Source organism: Pteropus medius, unplaced genomic scaffold (assembly GCF_902729225.1).
Source record: "Pteropus medius unplaced genomic scaffold, Ma_sr-lr_union100, whole genome shotgun sequence".
Classification (NCBI taxonomy): domain Eukaryota; kingdom Metazoa; phylum Chordata; class Mammalia; order Chiroptera; family Pteropodidae; genus Pteropus; species Pteropus medius.
This window is the reverse complement of record NW_024355205.1, coordinates 30,349,163-30,367,870: the sequence shown is the minus strand read 5'-3', so window position 1 is coordinate 30,367,870 and position 18,708 is coordinate 30,349,163. Positions and strand designations below refer to the sequence as shown.

Here is an 18,708-nt window from a genome sequence, read left to right as displayed (position 1 = left end):
CAGTTCTGAAGGCAGGAAGTCCAAGATCACGGCAGCAACAGATTTGCTGTCTGGTGAGAGTTCTCTTCCTGGTTCACAGACAGCCACCTTCTTGCTGTGCCCTCACAAGGGGCAAGGGAGCTTTCTGGGGTCTCTTGTATAAGACCACTAATCCTATTCATGAGGTTCTCTGCCCTCATGGCTTAATCACCTCCCAAAGGCCCCACCTCAAGTTGTGGATTAAGTTTCAACATATAAATTTTGGGAGAACACAAACATTCAGGTTCTAACCTAGCAAGTTCTAACCTGCAGTACCTCAAAATGTGGCCTCATATGACCTCTATTTGGAGACACGTCCAAATACAACTAATAATGGACTTATAGAAGGAATCAAGGGGAAGTGATGTCATCAGGGTGGGCCTGAATCTAATATGACTGGTGTCCTCATAAAAAGAGGAAATACAGATACAGAGACAGACACACATAGAGGGACGATGACAAGAAACACAGGAAGAAGACAGTTTTCTACAAACCAAGGAGAAAGGTCTAGAACGGGCCCTCTCAGCCCTCAGAATGAACCAGCCCTGCTGACTCCTTAATTTCAGACTTCCATCCTCCAGAACCATGTGACAATAAATCTCTGCTATTTAAGCCACCAAGTTTGTGGCACTTTGTTACATACAACGGCCCTAGGAAACTAATACAGGTAACGAGAGGCACTTGAGGAAAGACGGCACAGGGCGAAGGCGCAGAGAGTGACAGAGGACAGAAGCATTGTAGAGAGAATCAACAGAGCAAGGCCCTGCCGACCACTGATTCCAAACCCGTGTCCCCTCTGCCAGGGCCACTGTCCAGACGGCTCCTTGGGTACATAAAATATCCCAGAGGGTCCCCAGGCATATGTTTGCACATGTGCTTATACTTAGTGCACTTTATGTCCAATTTAAGTGGCAACCATTGCTCCTTAAAAGGTTTCCATTTCCCTCAATATTCCACTTTTTCTTTCTTCTCAATCACCCACCATATATTGTCTTTACGTAAACAGATGGGGGACACAGATTCAGAGTTTTCCTAGCAAGAGTCAAGGTTTTCCAAAGATCCATTTATACTCCAACATGCCCCGTGTCTGTGACACAGGCATGGCAGGGGGCAGAAATTAAGTATCCTTGGATCGTAGTCCAAGGTCATGGTTGTTTGTCCAGTGTGCCTAGGCTGAGTATATCCTGCAACTTTAGCCCAATTAGCACAGGTGCTAACAAACCAAGGTGAACCTAATTCTCATCCCAACAACGCACAAAGCTCAATTGGTCGGCAGAGCTAACAGGGGTGGGTAATGTGGGGATAAACAACTCCTTTTAGAATCTGATGAAAGTCATGGACTCTCTCCCCAGAAATATAATTACTCACATACAATTTATAGAGGTTCATAGACTCTCAAAGCTCATCTATGGTCCCTCTCTAGTTAGTGGAATCCAGGGAAATGACCTCTGCAATGGCAAGTGTCACCAGGACACAAAGACAGAGAATAAATGGGGAGTGGAGGGAAGATAGAGGAGGTTGGAAAATGTATCACTGACAGAGGGCTGATTCCTTAGTATACAAAGAGTGTCTACGAATCAATAAGAAAAAGGCCAAAAGCCCAAGGGAAAAATAGCGAACAGACATGAACAATTAACAGAAACAATACGTGAATTGTTGTTGGACATATGAAAATAGGCTCAACTCACTTATAAATAAGATAAACTGTAAATACAATAAGATTCCATGTTTAATCTACTAGATGGGCAAAGATCAAAAAGTTTAAGAGTACCTTGTATGGACAAAGATGTGAAAAGATACTCCCTCACCAGGTTCATGTGAGTATAAACTGAGAAAGCCTCTATGGAAAACAAAATTTGGCAATATTTATCAATAGCTGAGACAGTCAGACCCCTTCACCTAAGACAAGGGATTTATCGCTCAGATATAATAGAAACAGTTACGAAATGACAAATAGGCACAGATATTTACTGTGGCACGGTTTGGGAATAATAGAAAATTGCATACAACCTAAAAGTCCATTCTTTAATTGTCTTTAGTTCTTTAAGTAATGTCCAATGACTTAACCAACAAGGATCGGTTAAGTAAATATGGTACTCCCATACAATGAACACTCTGCAGTAATTAAAAGGAATAAGGCAATCCTGTCGTCGTTTTGGGCAAGGATGTTCAAGACATATTGCTGAGTGAAAAAAGTTACACATTGAACAACATGCACAGTGTAAAAATACATCTTTCTGTATCTATACATTTACACATATGTACACACGCTTGCGTGCATATGGAGTAGCTCAGGGAGGGTACACAGGAAACCAGAAGCTGAGGACACCCCCCGAAGCACAAAGGGAAGAGGGCAGAATTACCTCTCACCTCATACCCCCTTGAAACCTTTGAATTTCGGACCATGTGTTTATATTAACTACACCACACTTAACCAAATGGATCTTTAAAATAAACAAAAATGATTAAAAACAAAAAAGAACTCAGTAATTACAATCACCTGGCTAGATAGAACAGAGCTGGCATGGGGGAGAGGGAAAGAGGTTTTTAAGAGATGGCTCTGACCCAAACAGACTTTTTGTCCACTCAAATATTCGTCCCAAATCAAAGAGGAAACACATAGAACACATAAATGTACCCTAAACCCAACAGAAGTCCAAGTGAAGAGAAACATGAGGCCAGAACATTTCCTCGACGCCAAGAGTGTTTGGAACATAGATTCGCTGGTCGAATGTAGATTTCAGGTTGAAAAAGACCGCAAACTGAGTCAGCAAGGTCAGGGCGGGGAAGCCATCACTTCCTCTGTGGAACTGGCCAGGACTCGAGTTAAGATTCCCCCAGCCCTGGTCCTGCCTCTCTCAGAAAGCTGTGGACACCAAGCCACACTGCCCAGGTTTCACTTCAGGGCTGAAGAACTTCCTCCCCAGGCTGTCGTCGCTGCTGGCTCTCGGCTGTGACCTCGCCCCAGGAACTGCCCTCAGCAAGTGTCCAAGACCATGCCACCTGCCCAGGGCAGCCCCCATTCAATGACGGGTCTGCGCAGAGGTATAAAGGCCCAGTCCCCCGGTCCCAAACTGGATGCCTCTGAAGGGCCATCTCAGCTCCAGAGCTCACCATAGCACAGGCAGAAGTTTCAGTTAATACTGCACTGGAGCCAGAGGCCTCTATGCTCTGCCCCTTCCTTGCCCTCTCTTCGGAAGTACTGGTCCTGAGTCCATTCCCTAAAGCCCCCTTTGTCTCCCGCTCAAAGCCCACTTACCAGGAAATCACCTGCAACACAATTCTAACAATCTAAGAAAAGGTGTTATGGGTCAAATTGTGTCCCACAAAAAGATTCATGCTGAAGTCCTAAGCCCTGGTACCTGTGAATGTCACCTTATTGGAAAGGGGTCTTTGCAGATGTAATCAAGTTAAGATGCCGTCATATTGGGTTAGGGTCAAGCCTAGATCCGATGACAGGTGTCCTCATAAGGAAAGAGAGGGAGATCTGGAGACAGAGGTGGCACACAGAGGGAAGAAGGTATGTGACAACAGAGGCAGAGACTGGAGTGTCGCATCTATAAGCCAAGGAACTCCAAGGATGGCGGGGAAGCACAGGAACCTGGAAGAGGCAGGAAGGATCCTCCCCTAGGGCCTTCAGAGGGAGCATGGCCCTGCTGACACCTTGGTTTTGGACTTCTGGACTTCGGAAATGTGAAAGAATAAATTTCGGTTGTTTTAAGCCACCATTTTGTGGTTACCGTTACAGCAGCCCTAACAATAGAGAAAGTCAGAGGGGAAATCGACTCAAGGCATTCCTCGCTTAGTCAGTGCACAGGGTTGCTGCAAGCATCTAATGAGAAAATGCATGGAGGACCTTGAATAAACCACAAAACACTACACCACTGAGCTGGTATTTACAATACAGGAGCAACAACAGCTCTCTCTACCTTGTAAAGGTATCATTATCAGCCTACTTGGGGAGTACTCAGCCCCTATGGTTCCTCTTTTTCCACTGGTCATCTTACCAGCCAGCCAGCAGGACCCCACCAGAGAATGTGAAATTCAGTTCAGGTCAGCACTTGAAAGTGTCCAGACGAAAGGTTTTCACCAGTTTGCTAAAATAAGGCTCAGGGATGATCTATGGGTTTCAATTAGCTAAGAAAGCAAGTCGCTCAGTTACCATGAACAATCAAGACAGAGTGTCTACCTTAAGGTAAATGACACTTCATGCCCAAGCCACCTTCCCACGGAGGACGCCCAGCCTGCCCATCTCCTCGGGCAGGCACAGCTGCCACTCTCCACACCTGCTGGGAGGATGACCGTGGGGGAGGAGGACTTCCACGCTGCACTTAGAACAGCCAGCAGCGTGCAGAACACTGTTCCCGAACTCCGCCTGTGCTGGTGACTCAACACCTGCAGAGAAAATTTCAGGTTGTACTCCTCTCCATGGGTACCATTCAGCCCTGTTGTGCCGACTCAAAGCACCCTTTGAAGTCCGTGGAGCCTGGATATCAATGAACACTAACAGCAGAGCCCTACGTGCCAATTTCCATCGTGCGCAAGTACTTCAAAAAGATGAGGCAAGGCAAAAAGTTCAAAAAGACTGCACCCAACACTGAAGCATGCAATCTCGGAAATTATAGGTACTGCCTTGTCACACACGACACACTGAGCAGGTGCTTGGGCCAAACGCCTCCTTTTTGCCAAGAAATCCCTGCTGAGGATTAATAGGAGTTTCCAGTTCTCTAAGCATTTCTTGTTCCTCAGAGCTATTACCCCTGAATTTCTAGCATTAAAAAAAAAAAAAAAAAAAAAAAAAAACCAGGATTTAGCACCTGTTTGTTTCAGAAATACTTGCTAAAAACAGATCTGCCAAAAGGCCACCTTTAAAATTAGTCATATTTCCTGCTCTGCACAACATAGTAAGTTGTATTTTTAGTAACTCCTTCACTCCAGGTATCTGGCAATCGTGCTCAAGGCATAATTATTGGCAACTTACTAAGCAGGCAATTTTTATTTTTAGCCCAAAAATAGCTCCAATGAAAGTAATAAACAGGCTTATTTTTTTAACCAAAGGTTAGAACGTGCTATTTAAACATCTTAACCAATCATGATACGTACCCAACTTTGTATCTTAGACTTAATCATTGAAGAAGGTGACTGTGGCATCAACTCCTTTCCCCTTTTTGCAGCCTAGGAAACCAGCTCTAGACCTTAGATATACCTATGCTTTTCTCTATGAGCCTTTCAACTATATTTTTATCAATTTTTTTTAATGTACTGATGAGCTAGAGACTATGCATTTCAGAGGTCAATGTCAGGGACAGCAAGCACAATCTCTATGGGTCTTGCAGTCATCACTGGTTACTTCTGCTCAGCAACTTTGCTCTTTGTCTGAAAGCCACAGAGAATAGTTCTCAAAATCTGATTTTCTGATCATTTTTCCTTCTCCAATCATCAAGTTAGGTTTCATCAAAGACGGTCAGCCCTGACTGAGAAGGTACCAATTAAGAGCGTCACATGGCCAAGTGGCTTATTTATTTTTAAAGCCATATTCACAGAGACTGCTTCAACTGAGAGCTAAAGAGGACAAAATTAGGTCTCGCCCAAAGTTGAGCAGTAAAAGGGCCATCTAGATTCAAATGACTTTCAAACAAACAACTTCAGAGGAAAGGCAGGCAAAATACTGTCATGTAGGCTGTGGTGGGAAAAGAAGCCTCTTGATAAGATAAGACTGAAGCCTGAAATGAAAGTCAGAAAAAGTGGTTGTTTGTCATCTGGACTCAGACAGTAATTCCCAGCAAGCCATGGAGGATTTCACCCAAATCTTTTTGGAAATATGCACCAAGTTAAAAGGCAACACGCACACACGCACGCACGCACCAGCAGTACTCTGAATTTTTTGGCATAAATTACCCAAAACAAAGTGCATAGTTTGAGGCTGCAACTGGGAATCAGACCAAATGTGGGTACCCCACTTTGTTCCCCTTTTCCATTCCTTCTTCCAGCTTTTTCAAGAACTGATTCCCCACCACTTGCTGCCCTGGATCCTTCCACTTGGGGTGGCACAAAGGCATAAATCTATTTCTCCCTACAGTGCTCATGACTTAACTCCCCTCCCGCTGTGGTCTGTGTCTTTTTAAAAAGGAGAAAATCGAAGTGCTTTATGCAGAAGGTGTCTGGGGGAGGGGCCTTCCTGGGCCACTCGCATGGCTCCCGGTGGGGGATGCTTCGTTTCCCTTCCTCGAGGTTCTGTCACCTCAAAGTCTTCCCTGGCTTAGCTCACATGAGTATCTCTTCTCCAGGGAAAACCCTCTTAATAGCTCACCTTTTCAAGAGATTACAAGGCTGCAAGCAAAGTAGCGTGAGGCTGACTTCACCCTTGTTTTGGCCTTAGTAAGAAAATATCCAGAACATGAGTGGGGATGGGGACTCAGGAGCTCGGCAATCTTCCCAGGCAGAGTCACACACACACACACACACACACACACACACACGCTATGCCAAGCATTGACACACACTCCATCACACACTTTTAATCTCTCCATCTGCCAAAACCTACCTTGTTAGTTAAGCACTAAAGGTGCTGGATTTGGGAGATAAAAGCAATGAATGACGCCCATTGTTTCTTTAAAGCTGGCAATTAGGGAACTGAAATCCAGATTTCTCATAATGCTGGAGGCTGGAGAAGAGAACATCAGAAAGACCTCCTCCGACCTCCTCCGACCTCCTCCGACCTCCTCCGACCTCTTCCACCCTAAGAACGACTGTCCTTAACCAGATCCAACCAACTAGTCCATCACAATAATTTAACCCCAATTAACCATTCTTCCCTTGCTAAGAGGAAGTGAGATTCATTATTTGAAAAAGGTAAGGTGAGAGAAGGCATGAGCAGGTAGGGGTGCAGGGGAGTTCTGAATTTGGACCCCATTTGGGCAGGAGCTCCCACATTCCAGTGTGCCCTGTGGGCCTAGCACAGAGCTCCTGAAACCAAGAGGGGATGAGGGTGGGGTGGGGGAGGGGAACGCGACGCTTACTGAGCTTTGAGTGCGACCTCGCTCAGTTCGGCCAAAGCTAATAGCCTGATGTTATGAAGCAAAAATGCACGGCGGGGCGGGAGTCACGACACCGACCAGAACGGGAAAGTGGAGAGAAGCCAGTAGACGCCTAGCGGCAGGGCAGGCGAGATAAACGTGCTTGTAATGTTGGCCATTATGCTGTCAGCATAAAGCCTCGTCTCTCTTTGCTAAGTTTCAAGAGGAAACATACACAACCAGACGGAGTCCTATATGTTTGGAATGAAAATAAAGTGCTACCACCCGTGCCAACATGAATTAAACAGGGACGGAGAAGCGAGCGCGCTGTAATTAGGAAGCTGCGCCCTGACGGGATGTGGAAGTCGCCGGCCTGCTGAGAACCAACCGGTTAAAATATGCCGACTCTCTCTGGACTGAAATGAGGTCTGGAGTTTTTTGGGCTGTTTTTTGTCTTCTTTGAAGTGTTATTCAATCCAGTGAGTTCAGCCCGAACACTCCCTTTTTTGCATTGAAATTCAAGCAAAGGGCACTTTTTAAGCTACTCAAACCCCACATACCCCAAACAAAGGGGCGTCCCACACAGAGCTTCCGTAGGGACCAAGGACAAATAACAAGGGTGATGGAGACCTGCAGTCAAATGCAAGGTGCTCCAAGACACAGTGGGGAACGCGGGAGGGAAACTGAAGCCAGGCGACACTGGGGACAGGAGTCCCAGGTCCCACAGCAAGGTAATCCCGGGAGTTCGGGCTGGGCAGAGAACCCCAGGTCGGCAGGCGGAAGCGACGGTAGGAAGCAGGAAGCATCCCTGCCCCTCCCATACTCCCCGAGGTCTCCCTGGGCAACGGGCCACGAACGGGGGAAAAGGGGCTACGTCCCAGCCAATGCTGAGCGATCCCCAGTCTGGGGGAAGCCTAGAGTCTGAGATGACCATGAGCTTGGGGCCGAAGTAGCGCCAACCTTGAGGTAACTCCCAGGCTGGTTCAGCCTCACCGCGTGGGGTGACCCAGTGCCCGGGCCACTCACCCCAAAAGTAAGTCATCATATCTTGGGTTTCTTCGCACAGATCTGAGTTACAACTTAGATGTACCTGGGCCTGGCCTGGCAAAGGTTCACGACTAACTTCTAACTTCTCCCAAGGCTGGAGACAGTGCCCCTCTGGGCCTGGGCTGAGGGGGGCCCGGGTGTCTTCTTTTGCTTTCCCCTCTTCCAGAAATACAAGAAGGCATCTCCCAACCTCTGAAGTCTGGAGTATCAGTGTGTAGTCTGTACCTGCCAGAGCAGGGTCCTTGCTGCAGCTTCCACCCAGGGAATGGAGAGGGGTAGGGAGAGAGAAGAGGGCGAGATGAAAACTCTCCTGCGAGCATTACAAACTTCCGTAGCTGCCCCAGGCCACAGCTAGAGAGGAGTGTCCCTGTCCCCCATCCTTAACATAGGCGCCCACGCACTTCTGCCGGGGTTGCTGCTACTCTGCTCATCTTCCTTCGGTGCTAGCCCGGGAGAGCCAAGCCCCCCCGCCTGGTGCTGGTGTCCGCCAGGCGGCGCCCTTCCGAGAGCCAAAGGGCTGCGGGCGACTTCGCGGGTAAACCAGACCCCCCAAGGGGAAACTGACCCCAGAGCACCCCTGAGGAAAGGCCGGTACCCCGGCTGCGACGGCCCGCACAGGCGTTTGGCTCGACCCCTCCTTCAACCCAAGAAGAAAAGCAGGCGGCGTGGGAGGCGCGGGGCCGGGACTACGCAGCGGGACTCCCGGCGCAGTGCTCTCTGCAGGGTCCGCGCAGCCCTCCCGCCTCGATTCCCCAACCCCGGGGCCAGGGACCCGCGCCCCGGGCGGCTCACCTTCTCTCCGGTCAGCACGTGCAGCCCCTCGCGCACCTTGGCGAAGGAGCCCTCGCCCAGCTTCCTGCTGCCGATGAGGTAGTTGCCCACGCGCTTGTGGTGCTGGAAGTCGCGCAGCCGCTCGCGGGGCACGCCGCTCACCCAGGCCGGCAGGAAACTTCCCTCGCAGGCCGCCGCCGGCCTGGCCGCGTCTTCGGCGCCACCGCCGCCCCCGGGCGCCGCCGGCTCGCCCAGGAGCCCGTCCCCCGCCGCCGCCGGCATCGCGTCTGTCCGCGGCCCGCGCGCCTCCGGCTCGGCTCCCGCGCTCGCGGCTCCTCCTCTGACTGCCGCTCCCCCGGCCGCCCCGGCTCCTCCTGCCGCCGCCCCTGGTCCGGCCCCGCCCGGCCCGCGTCTCCCGCGCCCCGGGCCGCCGCCGAGCGCCGCGCGCAGACAATAGCGGCCGCCCCGGAGACGGGGTCCCGGGGAACCGCCCCCAAGAAGTTCTTCTTCAGAGGGCCGCCCGGGCCCCTTTCAGGACATGGGACCCCGCCTGGGGTTCCTTCTGGGCGGCTGATGACAGTCGCCCCACTTAGGGGAGCGGGGAGCCGCGCTGACCGGGGAGGGGCGGCGGGGGGCGCGGTCCGGTGCCGCGGTCCCCGATTCCGGGCACCTCCGCAGCCTCCGCCCTGCCGCCGCCTCCGGCCCGCACGGACTCGGGTCCGGCTCGCGGGCTGGCTCCTTGCTGGGCACCCGGCGGCCGCTCCCGCCCCAGAGCAGCGCGCGGCGGGCTGCAGGCGCCCTCTGGAAGGCAGCAGAAGAAAGCCCTATTCAGTTCGAATTTGCAGAAATTTAATCCGGCCGCGGGCGGCGGGAACAGATGCGAGCTCCACTCCGCAGCCTGGGCACTTTCAAATCCCTCGTAGCCCCTCCTTCCCCGCGCGCAACAGCCAAACTCGACCCTCGCTGGAGAGGGGAGGGCCCAGGGAGGGGAGCGGCAGAGAGCGCGGCGGAGCCACCTGAGCGCCAGACAGGGGGACCCCGCGCAGCCTCGGAGACGCGCGCTCCCGGCCGCCCAAGTCGTGTCACCTCCGGCTGCGCCTCTCGCCCGGAATCTGGGTTTGGGCTTTCTGGACCTTTTGACGATGAAATCTCCCACCAGCCGCACCCATCCGGGGCAGGAGGAAGGGAGGGAGGTGCTCCCGACCTTATGGACTGTTGGTTAGGTGCCTGGTGTCCACCCCGGGGCCTGGCACACAGTAGGGCCCTCTGGACCCTGGATGGATGGGTAGAAGGAAGGGTTGGGAGGTGGCGGGACGTCTGCTCCCGCTCGCATGCAAACCAGACTGCTGCGCTGGAGGAGGAGCAGCTGCAACAATAATAGTAGCAGCAGCCACGTAGGAACCAGGGCGTTTGCTGCCGCTGCCTGTACGTTTACACCTTTGCTTTCCATTGAAATGCTGCGGGCGATTGCAGGACGAGGTGGACCAGCGCTCCCTGCTCCAGGAGGCTTTTGTTCTGCGCGCCCCTTGATTGTGTTCATCCCTCATAAACAAATACAGCTGCCCTGGGGATTCTGATCTTCTCCAGGATCTAACAGCGTTTTTTTCAAACCCCAAATGAGAATCTCGTGAGGGAGAAGCTGGGGGATAGGTAGGGAGAGGCATTTACAAAATGCTACCTGTTGAGCAGCCAGAAAAAAGGCACCAACGCTTAATGCATACTTAACCCCTGATCATACAACGTCAGAGTTGAAAGAGAAGATTCGGTCCCGACCAACCATGTTCCTTTCATTTAACTTCTCAGCAAATAAGTATGGCATGATCAAGTCCCTTAACGGGGTGGGCGGGGGGGAGGCGGAAATCGGTGGGGAGAAGAATAGTTGTCATTAATCCAGCGTCTTAAGGGCTTTCTGACCCATCTGAAAAATGACCCAGAGAAACATCTAATTTTAAATAGTATGCTATAATCAACTAGTCACATGTTACAAGTCACCGGCCTTGTTATGATTGAGCGGTGTTTTCTCAGTCTCCTCATTGTTTTCATTTTCCAATATTAAAGACACAGTTTCAAATGTTTTTCTCGCTGTGCGTAAGGGACTTCTTTGCCACCACCCCATCCTCGCAACTTCTACAAGGCCCACCCAATCGCTTTAATGTCTCTGATTCAATAATCAATCACCTTTTAAGAGGACGGTAACATGGGAGCCGGGTGGGCAGGGCTGGATGGCCAGCACAGCACCTGCAGAGTCAATGTCCAACTGTCTAATGAATGAGGATGACTGAGCTCAATTAGGGCTTAAAAACCATTCTGAATCTTATTTCAGAAAAGGTTTTGGAGTTCCCCCAATGTTATATTAATAGAGTATGACTTTTAAAAATATCGGCACATTAGCTCTATATGAAAATTTAGAAATTCCTATATTATGGTGTGAGGCAAATGTCAGAGACTGTTTGTCAAAGCTTCTTTATGGCCAAAAAAAAAAAAAAAAATAGCGTCAGGTACAAAAAATGGTGGAAGACGAAATAGGGATTTTCTTTCCCTTTAATTATCCTCTCGGGGTGGAGGTCAGGAAAGGGCCAAAGAAGAGAGAAAAACCAGGCCCATTAAATCTTTTTCAAGCCTGATGCCTGGGTTTGATTCAAGTTCACTGCTAATTCCATCAGCTGGGATGGAGGCCAAAGAGAAGTCCAAATCCTACACCTGCCTGAGCTTAGTAACTGGTTTTTGAACTACAGGTCCTGTTCTATGAAATGACCCTGCTTAATAAGGAGTAACTCCAGAAATTCCTGTATGTAAGACAAGTTAGTGCACAAAACAATTGTGTATTGCCCTCATATTAGATATGCAGGAAACATCTGGTTGAAAAGCAGTCATCTAGCATTGAAGATTCTGTACTCATTATCTCAAATTTCTTATTCTTCTTTGGGGTCTCCTTGGGTGCTAGATTTCAGCGTCTTCATCCAGGATCAGGCTTCCTCACCTCTGCACCTTTGCATATGGCCCCCTGCTACCCCTAGCCCCAGTCTGCTGCCTCCTTTCTACCAAGTATGGATGTTCCCTTCCCCGTGAAGTCCTCTGCAATTAGTGAGCCGCACGAGGCAAATCACATCTCCATTCTTACTACATATCACTCATTGTACTTTCTTCTTAAGTCCTGTATTACTATGAATGAATGTCTTTCTTTTTCTTATATTTAGACTCATTGAGAACAGGAGCTGTGTCTTATTTCATATTTTATTTGCCCTAGAGCACCGAGCACAATGCCTCAGACATGGCCATTGTTCAATAAATATTTGTTGAATAAATGAGTGAAAGTCATTGTTCACTGATTCTCAAGAGAGTGGAGTTTCATGGCTGCTGAGAACAAGACCCTGTCTATCCTGGGGGAGGATATTTCTGATAACTTTCTAAAAGCATCTGCAGTTAATTGTCGGTTGCCTTTGGGGGTCAAAAAATAAAATCGCCATGTCAAAATGGGCCATTCTCTAACTTAGATGAGTTAACCCTTTTTAAAAAAAAAAAGCATTACCGATCATAGTGGACTGGAAAGCCTTGGAAAGCTTTCTCGGTTGACTTGTACCAGCTGCTTCCTTCCTCTCCATCTCCTTCCCCATCTTCTTCCTCCATATGGTTGGGAGACTGTCTATGTGCTCCCACAGAACGCCAGTGAGGAGACCCAGCTGGAAGCAGTCAAAGACAATTAGAAGTAATCAGGCTGGCACGGCCAGAAAATGAAGTTGGCTGGTGACTGGAGAAGGAACTGGATAGCGAAGCCAAGACAGCAGGCATGAATAAACTTTGCCTGGAGGACGTTCTGTGAACTCCCTACATTAATTCTCCTTAAACAAAGCTTCCAGTAAATAATAGAGGCAGGACTTGTACCCTTGTCCTCAGGGTTCATGTCCACCATTATTCTTTCTACAACACTCAGCCGTCGAATGTGCACAATGCAAGGCTGAAGGGGGACGGGTTCCCTAGTCATCGAAACTGGTTGGTGTGTGAAAGTGGCCAAGCATGGACTTGGAATTAGTTAAGTAATTCTCTAAAAATAAATCATGACTCATCACTTCTCTGTGCCTCAGTTTCCCTCATCTGTAAAACTGGGATATCAAGGACGTGTGAAGGTGAAATGAGATTATGCGCATCAAACACCTAGCCCAGTGCCTGCCACCTTAGAAGCACGTGGCAAATCTTAGTTCTCACTTCTTCCGTCAATATTATCACAACCCAGAGAAGTCACTCGAGAATGCCCCAGAATTTCACAAACGTGACTGTCTCTATTATTGAGGCATCTCAAAGCATTTTCCTCAGGTTGGATCTCTCCCCTGAATCCCAAGTCCTGTGGCCGACCCTCTTCATCTCCACCAGGTGTCTGATAGGACCCTAGGCTGGACTCACCACACACACACACACACACACACACACTCCAATAGTTCTGGAGGTGGCATATGCTGCACCTGGGAATACTCTCCCAACCCATCGGCTGGGGTACACAAAAGGCTGCCAGCTTTAAGTAAGGCCCAGAGGGAGGTCTCTGGAGGAGATTCAGGCTTCAGTGCAAGTGACTCTGCTGCTTAGGCCATAGAAGCCAGCAGACCTTAGGTTACAAGAGATCAGTGGTGGGAAAAGTTCACACACACACACCCTCACTCCTTTCCTAAGATTTCACCCAAATTCACCCAAAAAATCTAAATCTAAGAGTCCTCCTTAGCTTCCTGTCCTTCCTGACTCGCATATGCAATCCCTCGGCAAACCCCGTGGGCTCTACCTTCACAATACACCCACGTGAGATCATTTCTCCCCATCCTCTGTCACCCTCTGTAAGCCCCCATCCTACATCATCTCCTGATATCTCTTATTTCCACCCCAAGGTCAAAACCATCTCTTAAAAAATCAGAATCAGATCACATCACTTCCCTGCCCCCAAAATGTCCCCATCACAGAAAGGACACCTGCAATGCCTGATCCTAGCCTGGCCACTGCCTTTCTCTTCCCTCTTCAAGGTCTGGTCTCCTGAGACCCAGCCGTACCTGCCTCTTGCTCTTCATGCAAGCCACGAAGCTCTTCCCACCTTAGAGCCTTTGCCCTTGATGTTCCCTCTGACAGCAATGCCCTTCTAGATCTCCTTAGGACCTGTCCCTCTCCTCATTCAAGACTCCGCTCTCTCAATCAAAGAGCCATCCTCTCTACCCACTCCCCCTGCCCTGTCTTTCCTTATGCCATTCATCAGTAGCCGACAGAAAAGTGCACATTAGTTCATGTGTTTATTGTCTCTCCCTCTCGAATTTAAGTTCCAGAAAGCCAGGGACTTTGTCTGTATCCCAACCCCTGTGCACACCTGGCATGTTTAGGTGCTACACAACTGTGGTACCTCATCTCAACTCTGATCTGCCTGTACATGAGAGGAGAGAGTCTCTGGGCTCTGTGTGGCACCTGGTGAGCGATGGAGGGTGGATGGTGGTACCAAGCCTGCCCTCCTACGACCAATCCCCAGCAACACTGAGCTAATTATTCAGGGAGAGAAACGAGCATTCTTCAAACAGGATGCTGATGGCTACCCCCAGAAGAGCCAGATTCTTACCATGGGTGTACTTCCACCAGTCCCCAAGGGCCAATGCCATGGGTATTTCAGTAAGAGAAATGCACCCCCCGCACACACCCAGCCATAGAAGAGCCCAGAGCATTAGAGCTCCACATCTTGAGGTTTGGCTCCTTCCTCCAAATCCAAATACAAGCTGTTGAGAAGGGATGGAAGTTAAAATATTCTATAGGAAGAGGCCATCACACATACTGCTTTGAACTGTCTCTCCTTGCACGCATTTCTCATTGGGAAGTGGCTTCCCATCTTAAGTCAAGTCAGTACCAATGTCATCCCCATGGCATCCCACCCTAGGAGGGACCCACGCCCCTTCCCTCAGTCCTTCACTTCTCTGACCTTATCTATGCCTACGTGCATCTACCGCAGCCCAAATGGCCTGCCTGCTGCTCCTCACGCACGCCAGGCTCTCTCCCGCAGTGGGCCCTTTACGTTATCAGTTTCCTGAAATATCTTTCTCCCAAATATTTTGGGGTCTTAGTTCAACTGTCATCCTCTCTGGGAGCCCATATCTGACTTCTTCATTTACAATGAAAACTTCCCCCCGCACCCACCCACTTCCTGCCGCATTCCCCCACCAACTCCCTACTCTCCTGCTCTGCTTTGTTTATCTTCATGGCACTTCATGCCATGTGACAAGCCATATATTTTCCTTATTTATTTTGTTTACTATTTGCCTTCCTCCTTAGAAAGGAGGTTCCATGAGGGCTGGGATTTGTTTTTAAGTGCCCTATGCTTGGGGCCTGGCACATGGGAGGTACTCAGTACACACCTGTTGTGGGTGAACGAATTTGTGACTCACAGGGTCTCCTGTTGTGGAAGAGGGGACTGTAATAAATGGGAAAGCAGAAAAAAGAAACACAATGCAACTGAGTCCTGCTGGAGAAAGCATGCATTGTAAAGGCATATTTGAAGAAAATCAATATTCGTGCCACAGAGATAAACCTCCATGACAGGCTCCACATTTGTATTATGGAGGAAGGAGAGTTTATTATTAGCACAAAGCCTGAAATTTATGGCCTCCATCTGTAGGTGCTAACGCCTGTCTATTTCTTGAAGAAATGGACAGCGTCAACTGGCGTGCAGTGGGACCTGGAGAGAGCACACATCACGGATAACTCTAAAATGTGACCACTGGGAGGAGATGCTATGAGAGAAAGGCATTCTGGAATTGAGCCCACTTTCCAGTCACAGTCTGGGCACTCAGGCAGGCTGATGGCAGAGGGCTGCTTTGGCCAAGCAGGCAGCCGGATGCAGGCAAGAAGAGGCAGGCGCCCCCTGCTGACTGCCTCTGCTCTTCTTTCTCTCTACAGACTGAGAGGATGCCCAAGGAACCACAGACAGAAAACTCCCAGAAACCAGAACCTCCCTCACTGGCTGGCTCCCTGACCCTGGACAGGGCAGTTATCACCTCTGAACATTAGTTTTCTCCATCTGAAAAGGAAATAACTCCTCTCTGTCATTTCTAGCTCCCAGGACTGTTGCCAGGATAAAATGAGACAAATATACGTGAATATGTCACACAGTTATTGTTGTCTTAAGTCAAAATGGAAAGTGTCTAAGACATAAATTAGAAAACAATAAATTTAAAATAAAATGAAAAGTTAATGGTTGAAAGCTGCAGTTGTTCAGTGCCTCTTCTTTTCAACGTGGAGGCTTTCTAGCACATGTTGACGTGGGTGTAAATACCTTCACGCTTTGCGCCCCCTGTCACAGGTCCATCGAACACCCCTACCTCGTACCTCCATAACCCTGATACTCAAATTTTTCTCTTTCTAGGCTCTTGATTAACTGACGAGGCCATTTGTTACTCGCCAATGAGTCTGTACGAGTAGGTATGTAGGTAGGTAAGTGATAAATACATGATAGATAGATGAGAGATAGAGAGAAAGAGAGAGAGAGAGAGAGAGAGAGAGAGAGAAACTTCTCCGTCAAATGACCGGGTGATGACCAGGTGTGCCACTGAAGCTCCATCCATCAGAAGGAGTTCCCCTCACAGATATCTTTAAGGCCAGTCCTGAGGGCAGCCACAGTGCAGTCACTGTCTCCTTTTGGCTTGCACCCACACGAACACCATCCAAGAACCAAGCTCATGCTTCTTCTTCCTCTATCGGCGGGTCATAAGGGACCCGGTCCCAATCGTGGCCATAGGTGTGAGCTGATGGGGAGTTGCTGGTGCAGGTTATGGAGGTCTAAGACACCTGCTTTCACAGTTCCCCTGGGCCCACAGGCTCTGCTTGTTTTCAATTCGGATGCTGAGCTTCTCTCTTGCAGTGGATGCTGCGGAGCCCACTGAGTCCTATCCTGATGAGTCTGACAGCATCCAGACTATGATGGGCAGTTCTGGAGGTATGTAACTTGGTGTCCTGTGTCCAGATGCTCCATCTATCAGAGTCCAGAGCAGTGCACCAGCATCTCTTTTATGTAGAATGTAAAATTCTCCAGTGCACATGGCCTGGCCTTGTTCCAAAACCCTAGGAGTCTGCATTATAATTCTCCTACTGGGACTTATTGTAAGTCACACGTGGTGATCTTTTCCCACCACTGATCTCTTATAACCTAAGGTCTGCTGGCTTCTATGGCCTAAGCAGCAGGGACACTTACACTGAAGCCTGGATCTCCTCCAGAGACCTCCCTCTGGGCCTTACTTAAAGCTACCAGCCTTCTGTGTACCCCAGCCTATGGGTTGAGAGAGTATTCCCAGGTACAGCATATGCCACCTCCTATAGGACCTACCAGCACTGTGCTGTCTTCTTCATGATGGGGGATGTGAGACGCAATAGTTTGTCCTTTATTCTGGAAGGCAGGCTCCAGCATACTTCAAACTGCTAGACTCTTGCAATGAGGCAGTAGGCCTCTGAAACGTGGGCTTTATCTTCCATATGTCTTGCCAACACCTCCAGTACACTCGCTGCCCCTTGTTCATCCATTTGATTGTCATGAGGTATTGATAGAGTGGGCCAAGGTGACACTCTGCAGGATGTCCAGCTGGACCAGTTCTCTTTAGACTATATATGTAACATAGAGAGGGAGAATGAACATAACTCAATGGAAAACTGTAAGTATATACTATTGCCTGTTCTAAGTGAATGTAAATTGTTTTTTTTTTCTACTTTCTTATTGTGATAGAAAAGAATATATCTGCCAGATCGAAGACTATATACCATGTACTAAAGACTGTGTTTGTCTGCTTTAGTGGAAATACCACACCAGACACAGTAGCAGCAATCCGTGCTACTTCTGGCTATGTTTGCAGTAATCCACTGCCCTTGCTCAAGATCCAGTGGTCTTTACAGGGGCCAGGTTGATGGATTAAAAGGAGATATGCTGGGGACATCATATCTACATTCTTTAAGTACTTAAGGATGGAATTAATCTCTAGTATGCTTCTTGGGATCAGCAACTCTCTTTCAGTTTTAGGGTCTTCCATTTGGCCTTCTCGACTATAATATCTCTTACCTACATGCCAAATAGTCAATGCAGTGGTCATGGCAGGTACCAAATATAGCCCAGTTGCACATTTGGAAACTGTGGAGATATCACTCCATGAGTCCATGGGTATGAAGGACCCACCATGAGCTTGACATGGGCCAAGACTCATTTGCCGCCACTCTAACAGGGAACCATAATGAGGCTTTAGGTTTCTGGATATCGATTCAGACCTAAATAGTCATTGAAGTGTTTGGGTATTTCCCCATGTTAATCATCTATTACTGTGTAATAAATTACTCTAAGACTTAGTGGCTTAAAACAGCAGTAAATACTCATTATCTTACAGAGTTTCTGTGAATCAAGAATCTGGGAGTGACTTACCTGGGAGATTCTGGCTCGGGGCTTTTCATGAGGTTGCAGTCAAGATACAGGCTGAGGCTCCAGGCAACCGAAGGGTTGGCTGAGGATGGAAGATCCAATCCCAAGGTGCAAGGCTGGGAAGTTGGTGCTGGCTGTTGGCAGAAGGCCTCAGTTCTCTGCCAAAGGGACCTCTCCAAAGGGTGGTTTGAGTTTCCTCATGATAAGGCAGTTGGTGTTCTCAAAATGCAGTGAAGGCAAGGTGGAAGGAAGCCTCAATATCTTTTTTTCCCAATTTTGTTGAATTTTAATTGACGATTAAAATTGTATATATTTAAGGGCTACAACTGGATGGTTCGATAAATGTATACATTGTGAAATAGTCATCACAATCAAGTTAACTGATTTATCCACCACCTCACATATCCATCAGCTTTTGTGTGTGTGCATGTGTGTGCACGCGCATGCGTG

General features: G+C 48.8%; 1 protein-coding gene across 1 annotated transcript in view; it reads right to left on the bottom strand.

Annotated features, from left to right (window-relative positions):
- Positions 1–9,149, bottom strand: part of HUNK (hormonally up-regulated Neu-associated kinase) — a 98,385-nt gene extending 89,236 nt beyond the window's left edge. The window contains exon 1 of the mRNA XM_039857321.1: positions 8,874–9,149. Coding sequence (XP_039713255.1) covers positions 8,874–9,134 — 261 coding nt within the window. The 5' untranslated portion in view covers positions 9,135–9,149. The remainder of the gene's footprint in view (positions 1–8,873) is intronic.
- Between the last annotated feature and the right edge of the window lie 9,559 nt (positions 9,150–18,708).